General features: G+C 44.7%; 2 protein-coding genes across 2 annotated transcripts in view; one reads left to right on the forward strand and one right to left on the reverse strand.

The window, feature by feature from the left end:
- The first annotated feature begins 39 nt into the window (after positions 1-39).
- LOC115057706 (neuropilin-1a-like) lies at positions 40-3229 on the forward strand. The gene is made up of 7 exons (XM_029524896.1): positions 40-103; positions 912-1172; positions 1581-1748; positions 2018-2192; positions 2336-2517; positions 2682-2891; positions 3017-3229. Exons 1-7 carry the CDS (start codon positions 40-42, stop codon positions 3157-3159), a joined length of 1203 nt encoding a protein of 400 aa, XP_029380756.1. The 3' UTR covers positions 3160-3229.
- A 2072-nt stretch (positions 3230-5301) lies between these two features.
- Positions 5302-21101, reverse strand: part of ranbp9 (RAN binding protein 9) — a 46610-nt gene continuing 30810 nt past the window's right edge. Inside the window, exons 2-15 of the mRNA XM_029524036.1 lie at positions 20930-21071; positions 18100-18211; positions 16231-16283; positions 13856-14023; positions 13337-13359; positions 11284-11468; positions 9298-9410; positions 8938-9046; positions 8321-8475; positions 7813-7963; positions 7615-7736; positions 7370-7521; positions 6835-6946; positions 5302-6751 (exon numbers count right to left, since the gene is read on the reverse strand). Of these exons, the coding sequence (XP_029379896.1) occupies positions 6621-6751; positions 6835-6946; positions 7370-7521; positions 7615-7736; positions 7813-7963; positions 8321-8475; positions 8938-9046; positions 9298-9410; positions 11284-11468; positions 13337-13359; positions 13856-14023; positions 16231-16283; positions 18100-18211; positions 20930-21071 (1728 nt within the window). The 3' untranslated portion in view covers positions 5302-6620. The remainder of the gene's footprint in view (positions 6752-6834; positions 6947-7369; positions 7522-7614; positions 7737-7812; positions 7964-8320; positions 8476-8937; positions 9047-9297; positions 9411-11283; positions 11469-13336; positions 13360-13855; positions 14024-16230; positions 16284-18099; positions 18212-20929; positions 21072-21101) is intronic.

Genomic DNA, 21101 nt, shown 5'->3' on the forward strand with positions numbered 1-21101 from the left:
GAGAGCTTCAGGTTTTTACCGCCACACAGTCAGAACATGATGCCTGCCGTGTTTCTGCTGCTGTTCCTCCAGCTCGTCCCAGAAGCCTCTCCGAGTCCGCCTGGTAGGTGGCCTTTGGTCCACGTCCAGAGTTTTCTGTTCAGAGAATTAAGAGCTCAGAATATTAGAGCAGATCCATAAAATGGGATCAACAATTCAATCACTGCAAACTGACCTGCACAAAGATTTCCTTATTTTTAACACTTAGGCTGGTCAAAGATCCGATTTGAGCTTCAGCTCTCAAAGATTTATTCTATTTAATAAAAACATTTTTTCAATTCAATTTGTCGTGCCTGTTGTGTGAACTTCAGTCAGATGAACGGAACCTGCAAATGAAAATCAGAAGGAGAATTTATTTAAATGAAAACTTGTTCACAAAGCAAAAGAGTGTCTCTTCATGAAATTAAAACCCTTAAATAAGTTCGGACGTTCAGGTCAATATTGTCCAAACAGGCCGAGGCCAAGCCAAATAAAGGGGGGGGGGGGGGTCAATAATACAACAACAACATCAAACCAGCTTTAAACACAAACGTCAACTTTGTTGGTTTGTTTTCACGTCTTCCTGAACTACTGTTTTCTGTTTTGTTCACTTTAAGGAACTCACTCGGTTAGAATCCTTCAAGCTGACGGCAACACAACAGGCCGGACTTTGCTCTCTTTTTCTATATTTGTTTTTGCTCTTCTCTCTTTTTTGAGTTCACTTGACAAGCCGCCAAAATGGCGAGTCAGCTGTTCCCACGTCAGGACTCCAGGTTTCTGTTTGTGCCCCATCAAGAGACAAAGTCTTTGATAATTTCCTTTAAGAAAAGCCACATTTCAGATTTGCAGACGTGACGGTCACAGCGACTCATCAGTCTCTGCCCCCCCTTTAGGTACAGAATGTTCCAGAAACTTCACGGCTCCTCAGGGATTCATCACATCACCAACCCACCCAGGAGCGTTCTCTCCTGACCATCCACACAACCTGACCTGCACCTTCACCATCGTGGCCCCCGAGATCTCCGACATCGTGTTGAAGTTCAACAACTTCAGCATGAAGCCCGACGGCTTCAACTTGGACCCCAACGACAGGAAGCCAACAACCATCCTCTGCCAAGCCCACGGGATTGAGATCTGGGACGGCCCCCCAGGAGGTGAGGTGACGTCTAGACACAGAAAAAAGGGGAGGAGGTGAAACAGAAAGAAGAGGTGCAGCCGTGTGGTTTCACCTGACGGTCGGTTGGTGATGGAGACACCTTCTGTGCTCCGCCTTGCGTCAGCGTGGCGTCCACTTCCTCTTCCTGTATCATCCTAAACTTCCTGGTTCCTCCCAGAGTCAGCTGTAAGAACACTTTAATTATGAGGGCAGAGAGATCGGAGTGGACGGGGGAAAGTTTTCAGCTTGAACTTTCTGAGGATGTCACATTTTGGGTTTCCTTCATTATACTCCCCCAACCAAATAACAGCTCGGCACTCAGGAGGTTAAATCACAGAACTTTGTGGTGATGAAGCTAACTCTCCACCTCCCTTTTCTGCCCCCCCCCTCCCCTCCCCTCCCGCAGTGGGCATCCACATCGGCACATACTGTGGCTCGACCGCGCCGGGCCAAGTCATCTCCCGCAGCGGCATCCTGTCCATGATCATCACCGCCGGGACCCGGATCAGCGAACAGGGACATCTGGCCCAGTACACCATCCAGGAGAGGACCCCCCCTCCAACAGGGCCTGGATGTGAGCAGAATGTGTCTGACATCAGCATCTCAGTCTCACGTCCTGCTGTTAATAACAATAATAATAAGAAGAAACATTTTCCAGAATTCCACTCAGTGAAAGTCGAACTGTCGTCATGCTGCCTGTTCTGTCGCCTTTTTCAGGCTGATACAAACTTTCTTCTTCTTCTCAGGAATCCATCTAAATAGTTTTTGCTCTCCAGCTGGAGGTTCCTTCACTCGGTCCAAAGCTTTCCAGCTGCTCAGTCTGTTTCTGCTCTTCTGCCGCAGACTCCTGTGGGGGGGGCTTAGACGTGGAGTCTGGGGGCTACTTTACCAGCCCAGGATATCCCTTTGATTACCTGCCCTCCGAGCGCTGTGTGTGGGTGATAACCGCCCAGGAGCCGGATCAGAAGATCCTCCTCACATTCAACGCATACTTTCATCTGGAAGACAAAGACTGCAAGTAAGAGCCCATTTTTGTCTGTGACAGGTCAAAGGTCATGAAGGCATCACAGCAACAGGGAATGATTCCCTCTAAAAGCCGGCAGAGCAGAGAGAGGACTCTGTAGCAGCACAACCCTGAATCGTATCCCGTCTGTCCTGCAGGCACGACTATGTGGAGGTTTACAACGGGGGCACCGAGCTCTCGCCTCTGGTGGGGAGGTTTTGCGGGATCGTGGCACCGTCTCCGATCAAGTCCAGTGGCAACCAGCTGCTCATCAAGTTTGTCTCCAACGATGAGATCCAGGATTCAGGATTCTCTGCTCAGTACAAGGTCCTCCAGCCAGGTGGGTACTGATCTGGGATCTGCAGCTGCTGCCACCACCGTCCCTGGTTAACACATCGTGTGTCGTAGAGGAGCGAAGAGCCGTCTGATTCCACATTCACACTCTAAAGCAGTTCTGTTTCCACTCTGGAGATGAATCAGAAACAAAGTCTCTTCTCCACTCAGGTCTGAACTGTTCCAGGAACTTCACGGCCCCCCAGGGCCTCATCACGACACCCAACTTCCCAGAGAATTACCCCAACAACATGGAGTGTGTCCTCATGATCTTGGCCCCCCCGGGGGCGCAGATCCTGCTGGAGTTCGACAGCTTCATCATGGAGGACGACAGCACCTGCCAATCAGACCGCCTGGAGATCTGGGACGGCCCCCCCGGAGGTGAGCGGCTGGTTTAGATCCAGTCGATTAAATATGATCAACCTGACAGGAAGTTCAAGAGAGAAAGTACAAACACATCAGGACGACTCTAAAGTGTACTGAAGAATGTTTGTTACCTCCCTCAGTGGGCGTCCACGTCGGCCAATACTGCGGTTACAACTCCCCAAACAGAATCTTCGCCCAGAGCGGCGTCATGTCCTTGATCATCTCATCCGACCAAAGCTCCACCAAAGAGGGCTTCTCTGCCAAATACACCATCAGCCAATGAGAGCGCAGACGGCCTTCAGGTGCAGGTGACACGTCTGTTCTGCAGGGCCTTCATGTGTTGGATTTGTATTTTGAAGGATAAAACTTAACTTCCTGTTCACTTTGATTCTTGTGGGAACAAACAAACAGGAATAATAAAGTCTGTTCATCACTGACTGAGCAGAAACTTTTAGAAACAGAGTTTGTGTTGGGAAGTTCCTGAATTTAATGGTTCTTACTGTGACAACAGCTCCCCCCTGTGACTGACCAGTGACACCATCACCTCCATCCCCAAATCAGAGTTTAATACAAATACAAAAAGGGAGTTCTCCTCTGAGGTGGAGGCCCAGATTCCACTGAAAACATCGAAGGAATGTGTGAAGCAGCCAGACGATCCTTCAATTATTCAGTAGATCAAATGTGTACTAAAAACAAAAACATATTTCATCATGTTTTCTTTAACCAGCTGTTCAGATTTTGGAAAATGTGATCCATGTTGAGAAACTTAAAACATCCAACAACTCAATTTTATATGACCAATAATCAGAATTATCACTGCTGTTAAACTAACTCGGAGGAAAAACAGACTTCACTTTCAGCAATACGTTCGATCATCATTTGTAATTTTTAATATAAATCTGTTCACCCTCACACAAATTGCACATTTTTCTCCAAATGGACACACAGTCAGCAGTGTTACTGGTTGACATCTTCCTTATACACCGTGAACTGGCTAAAAGAAGGAGAAACAAAATAAAATAAGACATCTAACTTGATCTTACCACCACTTTACTATGGCATGCATAGGTTTCAGACCTTACTCAGAAAGAGACAACAGACACTTTGTCTAAGAAATTTTCTAAACAATGCCGTGACTGCTCGTGAATCGGGAAAAAAAAAAAAGAAAAAAAAAAGCAGACAACAAAAAAAAGGTGAGAAACCAACCAAAGTACAGAAGCAGCTCGGACCCCTGGGAAAAACTAGAAGGGAAAGATGGCGGCAGCCTCCACGTCCCCATTTGTCTGCGACTTTGTCTTCCTGAAGTATTTAGATCTTTATTTTCTACATTTTGCAGCAAAAGTGCAGTCAACAATACTGGGCCCCTTTTTTTATTTATCAGGTTTTCCTTTCTGCATTTGCTACTTTGAGGCTTCAAGCTCAGATGAGAATCTGGTAAAAAAAAAAAAAGGTGATCTTGGGGGGGTAATAACCAGCTCCAAACTGGTGACTGTGGGCTCGACGTCAACGGTCCAACCTTCAAATTCAACTGAAATGAAAGTCCTCTCCATGTCGATGAATGTGGTGAAAAAGAAGATGATCTGTCACTGGATTAATTCAGGATCAGCTGACCAGCTGAGGAGGCCTGAGTTTGGGTCAGAACCAGAAAGCTCTCGGGGTCAAAGGTCGTTTGAGAGCTTTGCGCCATCGATGCTCGGCACCAAGGAAACGTAAAGCATCGACAATCTGACCAGACGAATCAGGAAGTGGGAGCCAACAAACACACACAAAGGAGGAACATTACAGAAAGATGGCGTCTTCCCATTTGATAAAAAAAAAAAAAATCTCAAATTTAAATGCCATCAACGTTTGGACACTTAAAGATCACAAGACCTCTCTGTCCGTCCAAACAGACTTCAAAATGCCCTCCCCATCAAAAAAAAAAAAAAAAAAAAAAAGAGAAACACTGAACTCCTTTTTCAAACAAAAGACAACGGACAACAGCTGCAGCTTTCTTTTCTAAGAATCTCAATTTTAGTTTCACTTTCAAACAGATTTATGTTGGAACCAGCTGGCTTATTTAAAATCCAGAAAAAAAAGTTTCTATTTCTTTGGTTTTTGAAGTGATGGTGAGAAAACGAAGGATCTAATGTCACCTTAACGTCTCTGTGGTACGTTAACTCGGTCACACAAAATAAAAGCACCAGGAGTTCGAGCTCGGTGTCAGAAGCTGATTTACATGCTGCCATCTGGAGTCCCTCTGAGGATCGGTGGGCAGATTATCAAAGTCTGACTTAGTCTAACCTGCACACGGTCACAACAACTCACAAATTAAGGATTTTGTCTGAAAGTTATTTGAAGCTGGAGTGAAAAACTAATTCTTCAGGAGAAATACAAGATGGGACTGGAAGGTTTTTCTGCTGGAGCTCAAACAAACACGGGCCGGACCAACCAGCTGGCTTCAGGGGTCACTGATGTCGGTACAAAGCATTAAGGATTGTTTTGTTTTTTTTTTTGTTTTTTTTTTCCAAAAGATTTCTTTTCATTTGATAACTAAATATCTCGCTCTATTGATATAATTCCATTTTGTTAAAGTCATATATAAACGTCAACGTACACATGCTCGTCACTGGGAGTCGGTGGAATCGGGACCTTTATTATAAGTTGGTGGAACTTTGCTCTTGCTGGCGCTCAACAAATATACTGTGAATGCAAGTAACAATAATTAATATAATGATAATTAGAATAACAATAATAATAATAATCATCGTCCTCGCTGTCATCTGCACCATGCCTTTGTAAACCTGGAGAAACTAAAAACAAAAACAAGAGCCAGGTAACCGCCCCCCCTCCCCCCAACTTCACCATGAAAAACAAGAAACAGAACGAAAAGATTAAAAACAGGGAACATTGAGACGAGACTGAAGGTTCTCTCCGGCTTCTTCGAAGTCCCGAGTCCTCATGCGTCACATAAACGTCCGATGTCCTTAGATCAGTGGAGGTGGTGTGTGTGTGTGTGTGTGTGTGTGTGTGGGGGGGGGGGGGGCTGTGTGTGTGTGTGTGTGGGGGGGGCGGAGGAGGGGAGGGCATTTATAACGGAGCCTCGTGTTGGCTGGAGTCTCTGGAGATGGACTTCCTGCCTTCAGCATCAGCCGCTGTCTTCGCTTCTTTGTGTGTGTGTGTGTGTGTGTGAGAGAGAGCTTTCACCTGGTAATCCAGGTTTACGGGGACCATGATAAAAGGTCACTTGTCCGTTTTCTTTTTTGTTGTTGTTGTGTTTTCCTTATTTTTCCATTAACAACCAGGCCATTCACCAGTTAGTCTCGCCCGGTTCATACTACCTCCCCCCCTCCCCATCAAGGGTATTCGGGGGTGGGGCATCTGCGCCACATGAGTCACGTGTCTCTCTTGGCTGGCGCCCCAGCTGTTGGCGCAGTGTTGGGCTGGAGTCAGCGAGGCCAACTGAGGTGGAGGCGTGATTTTATATTTACGATGGAAAGGGAGGTGGTGGGTGTGTGCGTGTGTGTGTGTGTGTGTGTGTGTGTGTGTGTGTTGGAGGGCCCTATGAAGATCTGCCCGGAGATGAGTCCTGGTCCTCGTGTTGTCTGTGCTGGTTGGTAAAAGCAGAACAGGAAGCAGGTGAGGCGGTTAACGCTCTACCACTCAATATCATGCAGAGGAGTCTCCTCGGCTAAAATGAGACACTGATGGAGGACGGAGACGATTCTGGACAGGTCTTCACAGAGTGTGTGTGTTTGCATGGGGCTAGTGCAAGTAATCGTCCACAGAGGCGAAGGCGCAGGAGCCACTGCCAGTCCGTGCCATGATGGCGAGGCACTGGGCGGCCTGACCGACGGCCTGGGCCAGGGGGGGCTGCTTAGGCAGGTTGTGAGTCTCTGAGCAGGAAGAAGAAGAAGAATGAGGTCAGGACATTTCATTTGATTCAGAGAGATTTCAGTTTCGGGCTCGGCCGACCTACCTAGTATTGCACTGTTGAGCGTGGAGCAGACCGGCTCCCTCTGAATGGCGTCCAGCTGGTAGCCGACCGGGCTGTTCCAGGGATCCGAGTAGGCCAGCAGGCTGAAGGCGTCCTGCGGAGACAAGTCGGTACGGATCGGACCAGATTCTGAGCTCTGTTCTTTCTTTAGCGGTGAAAATGGGGTTTAGGTCATTGGGCTCTGTTCTGACTGGACTTCCTGTTTGTGCGGCGGCTGCAGTTCTAACCTGGACACGTGGTAGGAAGCTTTCAAATCTCCAGGTATGGAGCAACACTAATCAGACAATCATACAGTCATACTGCCTGCACTCGTTACAGTTTCCCAGATTTGAGCTTTGTGTGAATCAGCCCGTTTGGTGGCCCGGAACAGCAACAAACCTTTTCATTCCTACCCTGATGGTCATCAGGTCCAGAATGAGAATCATTTTGGGCTCAGTCTTACAGGAAGTTCTCATATTTAAACCAAACCTTTTTTTTATTGCAAAAGAAACAACTGTTGGACAAACTCTGTTGTTACCTTGAGCATCTTTTTGTTAGCAGAGTTCTTGCCACACTCGCGGCGGAGGTGTTCGCTCATGCTCTGGAGCTCCCTGCCGAAATGGATCATCCTCTCGATGGCCGCCTGGCTGCCGCCGCACAGCTGCCTCTTGGACTGAGCGGACTCCACCTCTGTGAGGCCGCCGCCGGGTGAAAACAGGCAGGTTTTAAATCGAATGTGATGGTGCATGTTGCCATGGTGATAAACATTAACGCTCTACCCACCCATGTCTGCGTCGCAGTCGTCAGGCTCCGCCGTGTGTTTAGAGCTGCCGTTGAGGAACCCGTTGGAGGACGATTCTGTCACTCCGTTGGTGAAATGGTCGACCTCCATGTCCACGTCGTTACTGAGAAGAGAGATGCAGAGTATCACCTGACGCTACACGAAGGCGCTGAAACCCTCAGTGTGGCGCTTCCTGTTACCTGGTTAGGGGCTGTTGACTGCGGCTCCCGTTGATGCTGATGTCAGACGCAGGGAGGGCGGAGCCAGAGCCTTGGGGGCAGGGCTTGTGACTGTGGGGAGAGCTGTGGCTCTTATTGGACGTCACACCATTACAGCAGTTGCTGTCAAACCCTAAAAAAAAAAAAGAAAAAAAAAAAAAGGCAGAAACCTTACAGGAGACGACTCGACGGACATGAAGGTGATTTTCAGATATTTGTAGTTTCAACTTAAACCTGGACACACCAGGTCCAGGTCTTCGTGGAAACAGGGACCAGGGACTCGGCTCGAAGTCCAGAACCATGGAGGCGCCACCTCTTAAAAACAGTTTGGATCCCAGAGCTCAGCTTCAGCTCAGGGGGTCATAAAGGGTGATGAAGAGAGCTGGAAGCTAACAGCAGAGCTACCAGGAGCGTTTACTGCAGACTGTTGCTGATCCCTGTCTGTTTACTGAGGCACTGGATGTAAAATCAGGAGGATCTCCACATGTACCTGTGAGGTAGGGCTGGGAGCTGCTGGCTTTGTGGCTGGGGCTGCCGAAGGGCCGGGGAGAGCCGGGGTAAATGTCCTGAGACTTTGGGCTTCGACCTCCGAGACATCTCACCTCGCTGTCTGTCCCGTTCACCATCTCTATGAACTGTCTCACCCTGAAGGAGGGAGGGAGGGAGGAGGAAGACAGAATGATCAAGCAAGGAAAGTAACAGTCAGAAAGAAGAGAGACCAGTGAAGCAACAATGAGGTGAAAGATTACACACGTGAGAAACAGAGAACAAAAGAGTCAAGAAGGTTGAGAGGAAAAAAGGGCCAACAGACAAAATGATGGATTAGTACAATTGAAGCACAACAAAGACTAAATAAGAACGAGATAAGTTTCCTCCATGAACGATTTAAATAATTCAATATTTATCAAATCTGTCCTGCACCCACCACAGCTCCTGGGACAAAGTCTTAAAAATGAAGCTGAACTTGAACTATTCATTAAAATCTGATCAGGATCACTGTGACTCTACATTCATCAGTCTCAGCGAGGAAGGACGACGAGCAGCTGCGCCAACAAGAGGAGGAGCAATCAGTCAAAGGTCAAAGGTCAAACACGGCCCTGGTCTTACTTCAGCATGAAGAGAAGGTCTGGGTTCCTCTCCAGGAGGTTTGGGTAGAGCTGCTGGGTGGTCTCGATGGCCTCGCCCATTCTACCTGACAACACCAGCTTCTGGATCTCTGCAGACAAAAACAGCTCTACAGGATCAGGCCTTCTGTTTGTCTGCTGTGTGTTTTGACAGTAAATTTATTTTTGCTCATTAATTGTTGCATAGATTGTAGTTTTATTATAGCCATTTAAAGTTTATTTTCCTCGGGTCAGGTTTTTCAAATGTAAACCCCCGTCTTTCCCATTTCTACGACCAGCCGACATCATGAGGCATAACGACCGACACAAAACTATGAATACACTGGAACACACAAGGACTCACTCTGCCGGTTTTTGATGGAGGCCAGCTCCTCGTGTACGGCCTGGTCAGTGGATTTGGCGAAGGCTTCGGCCGTGGCACAATAGCTGTGATGCACCAGGTAGGAAGCCACCATTCTGACGGGAACAGGAGAAACAATCCAGCTCATGAAGGCAGGAGAGAGTAAGAGAACCAGCAGGTTTACGGCTGAAGCAGATTATGCATCCACTTCCAAACACAGTCTGCGGTTCATATATAAAATGGAGACAGGAAAACAAATAAAATAAAAAGTGTAGCCTGAAGCTGCAGCTTGGTACACCTGCCCTCTCCAGAAATTATTCCATGGATCAGCCAAAGTAAAGTCTAGCTTTACATTTGTGCCCTTCCAAGCAAGAGCAGTATCAAATATCATCGGCCGCTGCTGGCAGAGCTGGTTTGTTGCTGTCAAAGAACGTTCAACCAGTTATTAGATCACAGGCTTTGCTCATTCAGGTGTGTTCAGGCAAGACACAAAAGATGATAATTGTTGGTGTGATTTTTAGCTCCGGGACATTGTTGTTGGATGAAGATGAGATCAGATTTCATGACCAGAAAAGCGGGTCATTCTGAAGGACTCTTAGTGTTACTGTAGATACAGCCCACGAGTTGTCGTGTTTCTGTTCTACTCATTCATGTGGAGACTGAACTTTGACCTCCAACAATGAACAATGAAGCCAACAGAAGTGGTGAAAACTGCAGTTCCTCTAATGACCTCCTGGGTCCGGTTCCCTGACAGCAGGTAGATGTGTTACTGTACCTGATAGAAATAATGGCTTTGTTGTAGGAGCAGTTTTCCAGTCGGACAGGATGTAAATGATCCGACTCAAAAACAGTTTAACATTCATGAACCACTGACTACCAAACACCATGAAAACCATGAACACATCACTCATCTGGCAGACAGTTTTATCCAAAGTGGGTTATAAAGTAGATCTTTGGTGCAATTAAAATATTTTCAATTAGTGAAGGAGATCATGATCATCTGCACTACAACTGCTGCTGGATTCTGGGGGAGTTCAGTTTTCACAAACTAACACCTGCATGAAGAGGCCTGGAGGAGTCCAGGTAAGTCTGGACCAGAACCTGGGCCTCTTTTTCTGATGACACATCATGGCAGGCTGAGCAGGAGTTCAGTCTTCCAAAGGTTTGGGATTAAACTGGAATTATATGTTTGTGTGTTCAGATGTGTTTGAGGAGATTCTGTTCTGTAAGTAGCAGACTTATCAAGTTTCTGTTTGTCTGGAACGACAATCACATTTGCCATCCTCCAATCTGAACTGATCTTAAAAACTTCCTGTTTTAAATTCCAGGCAATGGGCTGACGTTTCCATCTCACCCCAATCACGTCCAAGTGGAGATTAAATCCACTGTGGACAAGTAATCATAGCAACAGAGCGCTAATCCAATCAGAGCCTGCCGTGAAGAGAAAGGAGTCCCACAGTTCTGACTCCAAGATGGAGACACTTTCCTTCTGGGCCTCCATCTTTAATCATACAGGCACGAATTTCCTCCCACCGACAGAATCCAGATCATCCCCAAATCTCAGCGCTGAGCTTTAACTAATCTCTGACCTGATACGAAAACAAAACCACGAGTCCAAATCCAGATACTCCTTACTTTCAATTTCAACCCCCCCCAAAAAAAAGTTCCACCTGGAAAGGGAAGCTCTCTGCCTGAACAGCTCAAAGTCAGCAAACTCATCACTTTCCTCTGACTCATCTGTCCACTGTACTGACACCACGTGGAAACCAACACCAACAGACAAGCTGTTCGTGTCCACAACAACAATGCAAACACACCAGCGGGGGTTTTTTTTTTTTTTTTGTAATCAAACCAGACCACTGAAAATTATTCAGAGAAATCAGGACTCTTGACTAAAAGTGACGGCTGCTCGTATTATCATAAAATGCGTTATTTCACGGTGAATGTGCTGATTTAAACAGAAATAGTTCTGTTTTTCAATCCTCTTACTTCTGGATCATTGACTGCCACTCGCCCTCGCGCTCTCCGATGGGGAAGCGGTCAATCTGGGACTGAATCTTTGTCCTCCACTCTCGCATGTAGTCCTCAATGTCGAACACAAAGGGGTGCTGGCCAAAGTTTGCATCCACCACCTCCCCCGGGGTCTGAAGGCCCACCGTCGGGTACAAGTTGGGCTGCAGCAGAGAGAGACAGCTGAGATTCAGGACAATGGAGGAAAAGGGAGCTTGAGAATGTAATCTGAACAATGAATCAAAACAGGAAATGGTGGGAGGAAAAAAAACAGGAAAGGCAGAATTCTCAGGAAATAAGCTTCTATCTACAATTACTCCTTAGAAACGTTATTTTACAAGCTGACAGACGATAAAATCAAACAGAAGACAACTGGCTCAAATAACAAACCCTGACTGACACCAGTTCTGTCTGTAAACATTCATAAAGTCAGCTCAGATCTGGATCAGTCCGACTCTGACTCCTTCTGTGTGTTTATCCGTCCAGTCTCATCCTCCATCTTTGATAGTGACGTCAAGAGTCACGTCTCCCCATCGGACGCTCCTATTGGCTCCGGTGGGTGATGTCACAGCCAACCAGAGTGTCTCTGGATCAGTCCTGTATGTTTTGGAGTTTCATCAGATATTTAGAGCATTTGAGGCTTTGGAGCTGATTTTTCATCATTACTGCTCCAAACAGTTTCCTGCTGAAGCTGTAAATTTTTAAATATCCAGCTTCAGGTCATTTCCTAAAATGCCTGCCCAAAGAGCTGAGGGTGTGACAGACACCGATAGTTTCTTGTTTTGGGGTTAGGGTTAGCGGTGTCCGTCTGAGATGACACGAGCAATGTCAGGAGGCCTCTGAATTCGTTGTTCCACCAATTGAAGCACAGCTTTCATTTGATCAGGAGGAGGAAGTGACCGTCTGGATGACTGCGTGCTTGTCAGATGGTTCGTGCTCTGGTACTAGTATAACTAAAAAGGTTTTTAATCCTAGCAGGGGACGTTTGGCGTTAGATCTGAACTTCATATAAGGACAGGACTAAAGTCTAGTCCAAAGTGTAACGTTCATCTGGAGTTACGGGCTTAAGGGAGATGTTACTCCCAGTAAGAACGGCCGTACAAAAGGTGTGTGTGTGTGTCTGTTGAAGTTGCCTTTGTCACAGTCAAATAACCACAAAGGTCAGCTGTGCCGAGGTGACGCACTTCAGAGCACAACTCTGGAGGAACATGAATGTCTGGCTCACAGCCAAGCCCGTTCTGCAGCTCAATGGATTATTGTTGCAGCTAAGACTCTCTTTTGCTGCTGAATCAGGAGGAGGCCCCCCCATCCTTTAAAAACGCCTGTATAACTCAGTTAATGCATGCACGAATCCCATTAGACTTAATGTCCGTTGGTGTGGGAGTCGTTTACATAATGAGCTAACGGGGATGAGACTGTTCAGAGACAAAGAGCATCAAAGTTTCAGCCAACAAGTATTTAAACTCACTAGGTGAGTTTTTCGGCCACTAAGCGCCACCAGAAATGAGAAATAAGCTGTAAACCTGTAAGATTCCCTCTCTGAAGATAATTTGGTGAACTAGTTAGTTAACTGTTCCAAAAAAAAAAAACATACTGACCAACTCCGATATTCAGCCTTTTAAATCTAAATGTTCTTTTAACCTTGTTAATCTACCAGTTACATCCGTGATTTTCCATCCATTCAGAACATTTAATAACATTTAAACATTTACCTCTGAATAAGATCTGGAATATAATTTAAAACAAGTTTCAGAACACACAAACACAAAAAAGGCAGCACACAACTATGCATTTTAACTCCATTACAACAAATTAATTTAGGATAGTTTAGAACTTCTCTCTTGTCCAGTAAAACCACCAACATCTAAAAAAGGTCATGTTTTCCATCCTCCAGTCCATTTTGCACGTTGTAAATATTTTGACAAGCAGACATTTCTTTAAATAGCCCCCCATGTCCTACAGCCCTAATTAATCATGGAAACTTCAAAATATTTCATTATAACACAGAAGTGAACAAAGTGTGGCCACTTACTGGGAGGTCTGTGAAGGCAATACCTGTAAAAAAAAAAAAAAAAAAAAAAAGAGAAGAGAGCGTGAGCGTGCAGCAGAGCAGCCTTTTCTCTGTCTGCACAGTCAGTGTGTTTACATGTACAGAGGTAATCTGGTTACCATCATCTTCCTGCCACAACCTCGTTTCATGTAAATGAGAAAGGCAGTCGAGCAGAATAACACATTAGCCAGGCAGGTTTCCCTGTTTCACAGCGGCAGCAGGTGAAATGCAGAATAAAACCTGAATAAAATCAGCTCCTTCGTGTCCATCTTAGATTTCCTGTCCTAACTGGACTCAAGACGGTGCATTTCCAAAATGTCACAGCTGACACTCTAAAATAAAAACTAGGATTAACACCTTGGAGGTGATTCCTGCTGAGTTACAGGAAACATGGTCTGACTAACCCTCAGGGGTGTTTTAGCAGAACATTATGATGTCACAGTGACCTTTTGGGTCCGCTTCAGGGTTATTACAGGTCAAAATGGCTCCTGAGCTGCTCACCTAGGCTGTGGCCATTCTTTGTGTAGAAGCAGGTGTTGTTGATGAGGTTAACGCAGCAGCCAATCACGTCGCCTGTTGTAAACGTGGGTCCGTAGGGTTGCCCGGTGCCGGACGAGCAGAAGGAGTGGCCGTCGTCTCCGTGGTAACCATATGAGTGCTTGTCCCAACCTGAGGGATGTCAACGTCAATGTTGTAAACAACAACAACAAGGAAGCCACAAAACACAAACAAACAAACAAACAAACAAACGGAGGTCAATTCTGACACCGAATTCCAACAAACAGAGTTAAAAAGCAGGACGCAACAGCAGGAACATGGGCAGACGTGACCGGTGTAGGAGTTACGATGCAGACGAGCTCCACCTTTTCAGCCTTAATCAGGAATAATAAAACTCCGGGATTGAGGGAGCAGACAGACGACTACAGCACTGTGACCGAGTCTTTAGCAAAGCCATTAAAATGCAGCGCGAGCGTCCGAGTCGACAAACCGCTGACGTCGAGTTTCTGCTCTGTCTCCACATGAAAAATATCAACCACAAGAAACCGATGGCCGGCCGGACGAGAGGTATCGACCCAGACATCATCTGTCATGTCAGCGGAGCATTTCACAAGAGACAGAGAAATTCCACAAATCCAGTTTGAACCACAGTTTGTGCTGCTGTGGGTTTGTGGGGGGAAATGGGCTAAAGGCAGGAAGTCCAGCGTGGCTAAATTTTGAGATCATTAGTCTGAATCAGTTTGTGTTTTAACCACACGTATAACCACGGGCAGAGACCTGTAGCTGACTGCTGAACATCTCACTTTAACTGAGGCTTCCACTTCTGCGTCAGCTTGTTCTCACTGAAGCTGCAGGAGGAGACGGACCATTCAGCTTTTTTCCAGAAAGCTGGAAATGAGCCCAGAATTTGGAGATTTTGAGCATTCTGACCTTCATCTCTTTGTTTGGCTGTTGACTGAGTCACCTTCAGGCTGCAGGCCATTTTCTGAGCACCGTGTGTTAAAATCCATTTTACATTTGGCCATTAAAAGCTCCGAAGTACGACTTTTATAAAAACGTGCAGAGAATGAAACCTTTTGTGTGAGTTTGTGTGTACTCTGATGACCTCTGGGCCATTTTAATGTTACAAGCTGCGAGGAAGGATCCTGTGAGTTACTGCTGAGCTGCAGAATTAATCCTGCTGTTGCCACATTCATCACTGGAGGAGAGCACTTAGTTCTGCAGAAACCTGGCATGAGTTCCTCACAATTAGTGAATTTTCATTAGCATCTATCCGTCAGCTGGGACTCCGCAGTCTGCTCGGGGCCTCTTTTTATCTTTTTACTGAGGGACCGGAGCTCCTGGGCGGGTCCAGTGTTCAGTGTCTGGGCTCCTGTTTGGCCTCTGATAACTTCAGAGCTCTGAGCAGACGACGACTTGATGACAACATATCACGGCTGTAGAAGCTCCAGATGACTGCGTCTGCTTGTTTCTCCAATATCAAGTCAAACCACAATAATTAGAAAAAAGCAATTCTGGAGAAAAAACATGTGGCCTCATGGGAAAGAGTTACTCTTTGTGGTCACACACCAAAAGCACCAGCTCTTCACCGCAGCACCAGTAACAAGACAAAAGTTTAATATTGGCCCAACCGTTTCATACTTTAAATTTCTTTCTGAATTCAACACGGTGACAATAAAAAAAGTTCCACCACCACCTAACATATCCTGAGCTGCCATCACAGATGTTCTAACACATTCACACTGTCTAAATGCTGCTGACTCCACTTTTGATCCAAAATGTTGTTGGCCTAAACTGACCGACTTCCTGCCATAACTCCACTTGTTGCTTCATCACTGTTGGCGGAGGATGAGGGGACCTGCTCAGGGAGCCACCTCCTTCCAAAGTTCTGTTTTTTGCCATCCAGATTACATGACCAACAGCCTTTCCCAGAGCTCTCAGTTCTCAAGGCAAAGTAAGTCCAATATTATGTGGATGAGAGAAAAAAAAAAAATAAATAAAAAATAAATAGGAAAAGAAGCACTCAAAGGAAAATGGTTGTTCCATGTTTGCTTTTCTACGTCAGGTACGACAGGCAGAGCTGCTGCTTTCATTTTCCTGACACGTGTAGAAATCCTGTGTTTGAGCCTGTCTAACAACAAGAACACATGTAATTGGGTAACTGACAAGACGAAAATTGATGATCTCACAGTCACACCTTCACCCAGCGTTTCAGAGGCCAGCCTCGTTTTCTAGTAGACAGTTTGCAGACAAAACGACAGCCATGAAAATCCAAAAGGCTTCTGGTAAGATATAGCATATACAGACAGTGACTCTTCTCAACAAGACAGCAGCAACAAAGACCAACATGAAACAAAACGCACAAAGTGTGGTCTTACCAGGGAGTCTGTTCATGTTTACACCCTGAGCGGAGAGGCCGATGCCCATGTACCTGAGGAGCAGACAGGGCAGTTTGTTAAACATCCTGAACATCTCACTGGTGTTGAGCTGCAGTTACAGCCTGTCAGGTTGTTACACTCATGAATCATAAATGTCTGCGCACAGCTTTGTCAAAATCCGTCCAGTAGTTGTCGAGATCAGTAGCGGAAAGAGAATTAAACAGCAACCACATTTTCATAATTGATTATTTGTCAAGTGTTAACGCCAAAGATGTCAATGTTTTCAGTTTGTCAAATGTGAGGATTTGTTGCTTTCCTGTCAGAGTTGGCTTTACTCCAACATTACATGATGGGTATTTTCCATTCATCAAATAACTGTTTAAATGAAGTCATATTTATCAGATGAATCAATCATAAAAATTACAACAACTGCAGGTGACAAACTAACATGAATGTTTAATGAAACCTTTAACGAAATAATGTTTAAATTCCTGTTTTCTGACCTTGTTGAGACTTCTGGGGGTCACAGAAGTTCAAATGACTGAAAACAACCCATCAAGTCATCTGACTTCAGGCCATGGCCGTAAAGTGACGTCCTTCAGACAATCAAAGTCTCTATTTCAGATTAAAAATCCACCTCTTGCCTTGTGGAGTTTCTAATCCTCCTCTCATTTCATTACATGTCTGTTTGCTTTACTGGGCGTGTCCTGAATGAACTCGGCCAGTGACTCGATTTACAGTTTTGGATCTTCAAGTGTGAGAAAAGCATTTAAAGGACTTGTCTTGATTGGGTACTGATAAAAATCACAACACAGCAGCACGAGAAAATGCATTCAAAAAGAGGCTCAAATATGAGGAGATGGCAAGCGGGACCGTAATCTCCTCTGAGCCAACGTCTTTTCTTCGGATGATTTCTGATCTGCCAGCAGATGAGATAATCGCAGCTTCCTTCAAGAGACAAATTACTGTAAACTGCTTTAGCTCTGCTCCAGTTAAATGGACCAAATTTATAAACTCCAGCAATATGAAGTGCGAACACATCGATGTGCCAAAGTTCCGGACTACAGTCACCCACATCAGACCAGACAGCTGTGAGTAGGTTTGACCAAGTCTCTCAGTCTGATGTGAGCACTTTGTTAGTGATGCCAGTATAAACCTGTTAAACATGCTCTCACAGGTTAATGGCTGCAGTTCTCTCCATTTCACGTTATCATGCTGGAAGCTGAATGCCAACATTAGCATGCTAACATCCTGATATTGGTGTATTAGGTAACCCTTTCAGAGCCACGTTAAGGCCTTCCTGTTTTCTTTATGAAGAGATGACGACAACAAAAACTGACCTTGGCTGTCATAGTTTACAATGTTTTATCTGTTAATTAAGGAAAATGGAATAACCAAAAACTGGGTTGAACACAAAAGTTCCTCTCATGTGTTCGGGTCATTGTACAGCTGATCTGAAGTTTCTATCTTTATCTGATCAGGAGTTCTGCTCATTCTTTGGAGCAGTAATGATGAAAAATCAGCTCTAAATATCTGATTGTCTTTATTCTGTCAACACAAACTCAGACCAACTTTAGAAACATATACGACTGATCCATGATATTTGGAACACATTCTCCTATGAGCCTTAGAAGAAACATAAGATCCTGATGTTTGGCAACACTGAAGCAATTCACATGTTAGCAGCTAAGTGCACTACAATACTAAGTACATTTTCTAATTTCACACCTAAAAACATATACATGAATGAAATTTATTGTGCATAAAAACATATCTATGTTGAAAACTGCGTCTCTCTGATGTCGCAGCTGTTGGAGAATCTGTCAGGACGCATCCAAGCTGCTAATGTTGCTTCAGCGTTTTGCTCACCCATCTCGGCCTTTGCTGATGATCTTCACCTCGAAGTAGTAGACCCCGCAGGCAGCTGGGATGGGGTGGGTGGCCCGTACAGACGCTGCATCTTTAGGGGTTTTGCCATGACCTTAACATGAGGGCAAAAACAAACGAGACAGGAGTGAAACTGCAGCCACGGGCTGATCAGGACGGCGATACTCATTCACTTTACTTCAAAGGATGGAGGATGACTGTTTGGAGATTGTCAGCACTAGTGTGGAAGAAATGAAACCCAATCCTGACGACGACTAAGTCAGAACAATCCAAGTGTTTGACGGACAGAGACCTGCAGTTTTCAATGTCAAAGTTTTAGGCCGTAAACATCTGTTATTTTCTACACTGAGAAAAACACGAAGCTGAGCAGATAACGTCAGAGTAGCCTCAAGTCGGATCAGAAAGGAGCTTCTAAACCAAAAGTCAAATCAGCCTGAGGAGTTGTGGTGCCGGTACCATTTTCTGTTCCGGTAAATGTGTCTTTGGAATATTTTCGAGTACAATAATTCCCTAATTTATATTCTGTAGCTGACGTTTATACAACCTGACAAACATTCCACATGAAACAGAGGGGATGTGGACAGGGACTCAATTTGAAATCTAAAAAAAAATACACCCTCAGGTTAATATAAAGATAATAATATAGACCATCAAAACTACGTAATGATGTTTTTCTACATTAAATTTTCATGAATATGTAAGAGCACATCTGCGGTTACAATATTATCACCCCTCTGAATCTGGGTTGAGGTGCAGCTGCAGTTTGTAATTATTACCAAGAACAACTAATCAATGTTATTGATAAAGTTTTGAATGTTATTATCATAGTAACATCAAGAACTTACTAAATGTGTGTTATAATAGGCTAAATCAAGTGGAATCTTAATTTAACATTGGTCAAATAAATAAATAAATAAAAGAAACATCATTAAAACACTGTATGCTCATCTTGTAGGTTATGGAGATGGTAGCAGGTTACCTGTCAGAGTTATTAAGACTAGAAGTCTGTTTGAAGGAACAGCTTTAGTAATTAATCTCAGAGATATTGTTGAAGAATCCCTGAACATATGGAAAATAAACTTCACTCTTCTTGTGTCCATTTTACTTTTACACTTGAGACAAAATGGTTCTCACGTGGAAGCAAACGGGTCTGTATTCAAAACTAGAGCTCAGCAATATTTACATGATGTAGTATTTGTTGAGATTAGTCTTAAATAATATTCAAAAAACTAATTATCTGGTGATTACCAACTGCAGGAATAAGGCAGGTGTGAAATCAAATATTTTCTTAAATACATTTACTCCTTCATTCTGAGACTGAATTTCCCTTTAGGGTTTATTTTTTTTTTGAGTAAGTGAATTATATTGTGATGTCCACCTGATAAATAAATGGCATCCCTGCAAAACACTACTCAATATTTCTGAGTTTGATTAAAAAAAAAAAAAAAAAAAGAGAAATCCATTGATTTCCCAAAATACACATCTCGCAATAATGTCTGTTTTTGCCCATAAAGTCAATCTATCAATTTTACTATGGTTATTATTAAAGACTGAAAAAAAGGGCAGATATTTACATTTGAAAGCGTGGAACCAATGTGACTGTTGGAGTATTTGTTTAAAACTGAAGAAATGTCTAAATTGTGATGAATTAGTTTTGGTTCTAATTTCAGCTCTGGTATTCTGTCCCAGTTATATTCAAATTTATTTATTTATTTTTTAGAGTAAACACAAGAAACTTGTGCAACAAAAAAATGGAATAATAATCAGTGGGCGATTCCCCTACATGAGTTTCAGATAAATAAGCCTTCATTCTCGGGCTTATGTTATTTAAAGCTGATGACAACTTAGGCCAAGGCCTTTACAGTTTACTGGTGTCAGAGTGATTTAGACCCCATCCAGCAGTGTGCCAAAGCACAAACACATAAACATGGTTAACATCGTAGTTAATCACAGAGGGCCTTAAACTTTCATCTGTAAACACCATCCTCCACAAATCAGGACTCAAACAGTGTCACTTCCTCTGATTCCTGTGAATGCTAAAGTTGCTCAACAAGATAATCAGGTGAAATTGCTGCCCACATGAAAATCGTTGTGAGAGTGTGTGAGTGTGTGAGAGAGTGTGTGTGGAGGGCCAGTCAGACCCACAACAGTGGAACACACCCAGGAAGCTCTGTTCCACCTTGTTTTTCTTTAACATCAGCCCTTTCTTGAAGGCCTGCACCAAAGCCCTCTTGGTAGCCTCTTTTATTTTTTATTTTTTGCCTCCCAACTAGTCCAACCTGAAAGTCAGACAAAAACACTTGACATCTAAACCTCAGCAGCAAAGAAATGCCTCCATCATTAAATCCCTCCTGAGTAACTTCAGCTAATCATCACATTAGTCTCTGTCATCAGCCCACCAGGAGGCTGATCCGTTTTTATTTTATGACTATAAGAGCCCCAACCAGCTGATAGATGTCAGATAGTTGTCAGAAATGCTTCGGTTTGACACTGATTACATGTCATTTGCTCCACGCCAGCAGGCAGGCCGTGAAGCTTTGTAATGGTGACAGTTCACAGAGCTGCAGACGGGAAGCTAACGAGCTAGTCGGTCAGTTTTTGGCCGTGCATACAGCTCGCCAGCTGGTCGGGTTGCAAGATGTCCTCTTGCCTTGTTGTTGATGAAGCTGCTAGCTTAGCACACTTTGTTTTTAGCCATAACGGCAGCTGGCTTCGATCCGCTAACCGTCTGGGGCGAGCTAATGTTAGCAGCCTAGGCGTTAGCCCCGGGGGAATAAAAGTGCCAAACTGAGCGTGTGTCTCGGTGTCATACCTTTATAGTGCACCCGGAGATTGTTCTGGGAGAGCCCGATGTAGCTAAACTTGTCCTTCGGGCTCCAGGACCGAGGGAGCGGAGTCTCGTTTTCGTTAACGGCTGGATAGAGCCGTCGGAGCCGCTGGTTGAGCTCCTTTTCCTGCTCGTTGAGAGCCGCGTCTCCGTGGAC

Source organism: Echeneis naucrates, chromosome 17, assembly GCF_900963305.1.
Source record: "Echeneis naucrates chromosome 17, fEcheNa1.1, whole genome shotgun sequence".
Taxonomy (NCBI): Eukaryota; Metazoa; Chordata; class Actinopteri; order Carangiformes; family Echeneidae; genus Echeneis; species Echeneis naucrates.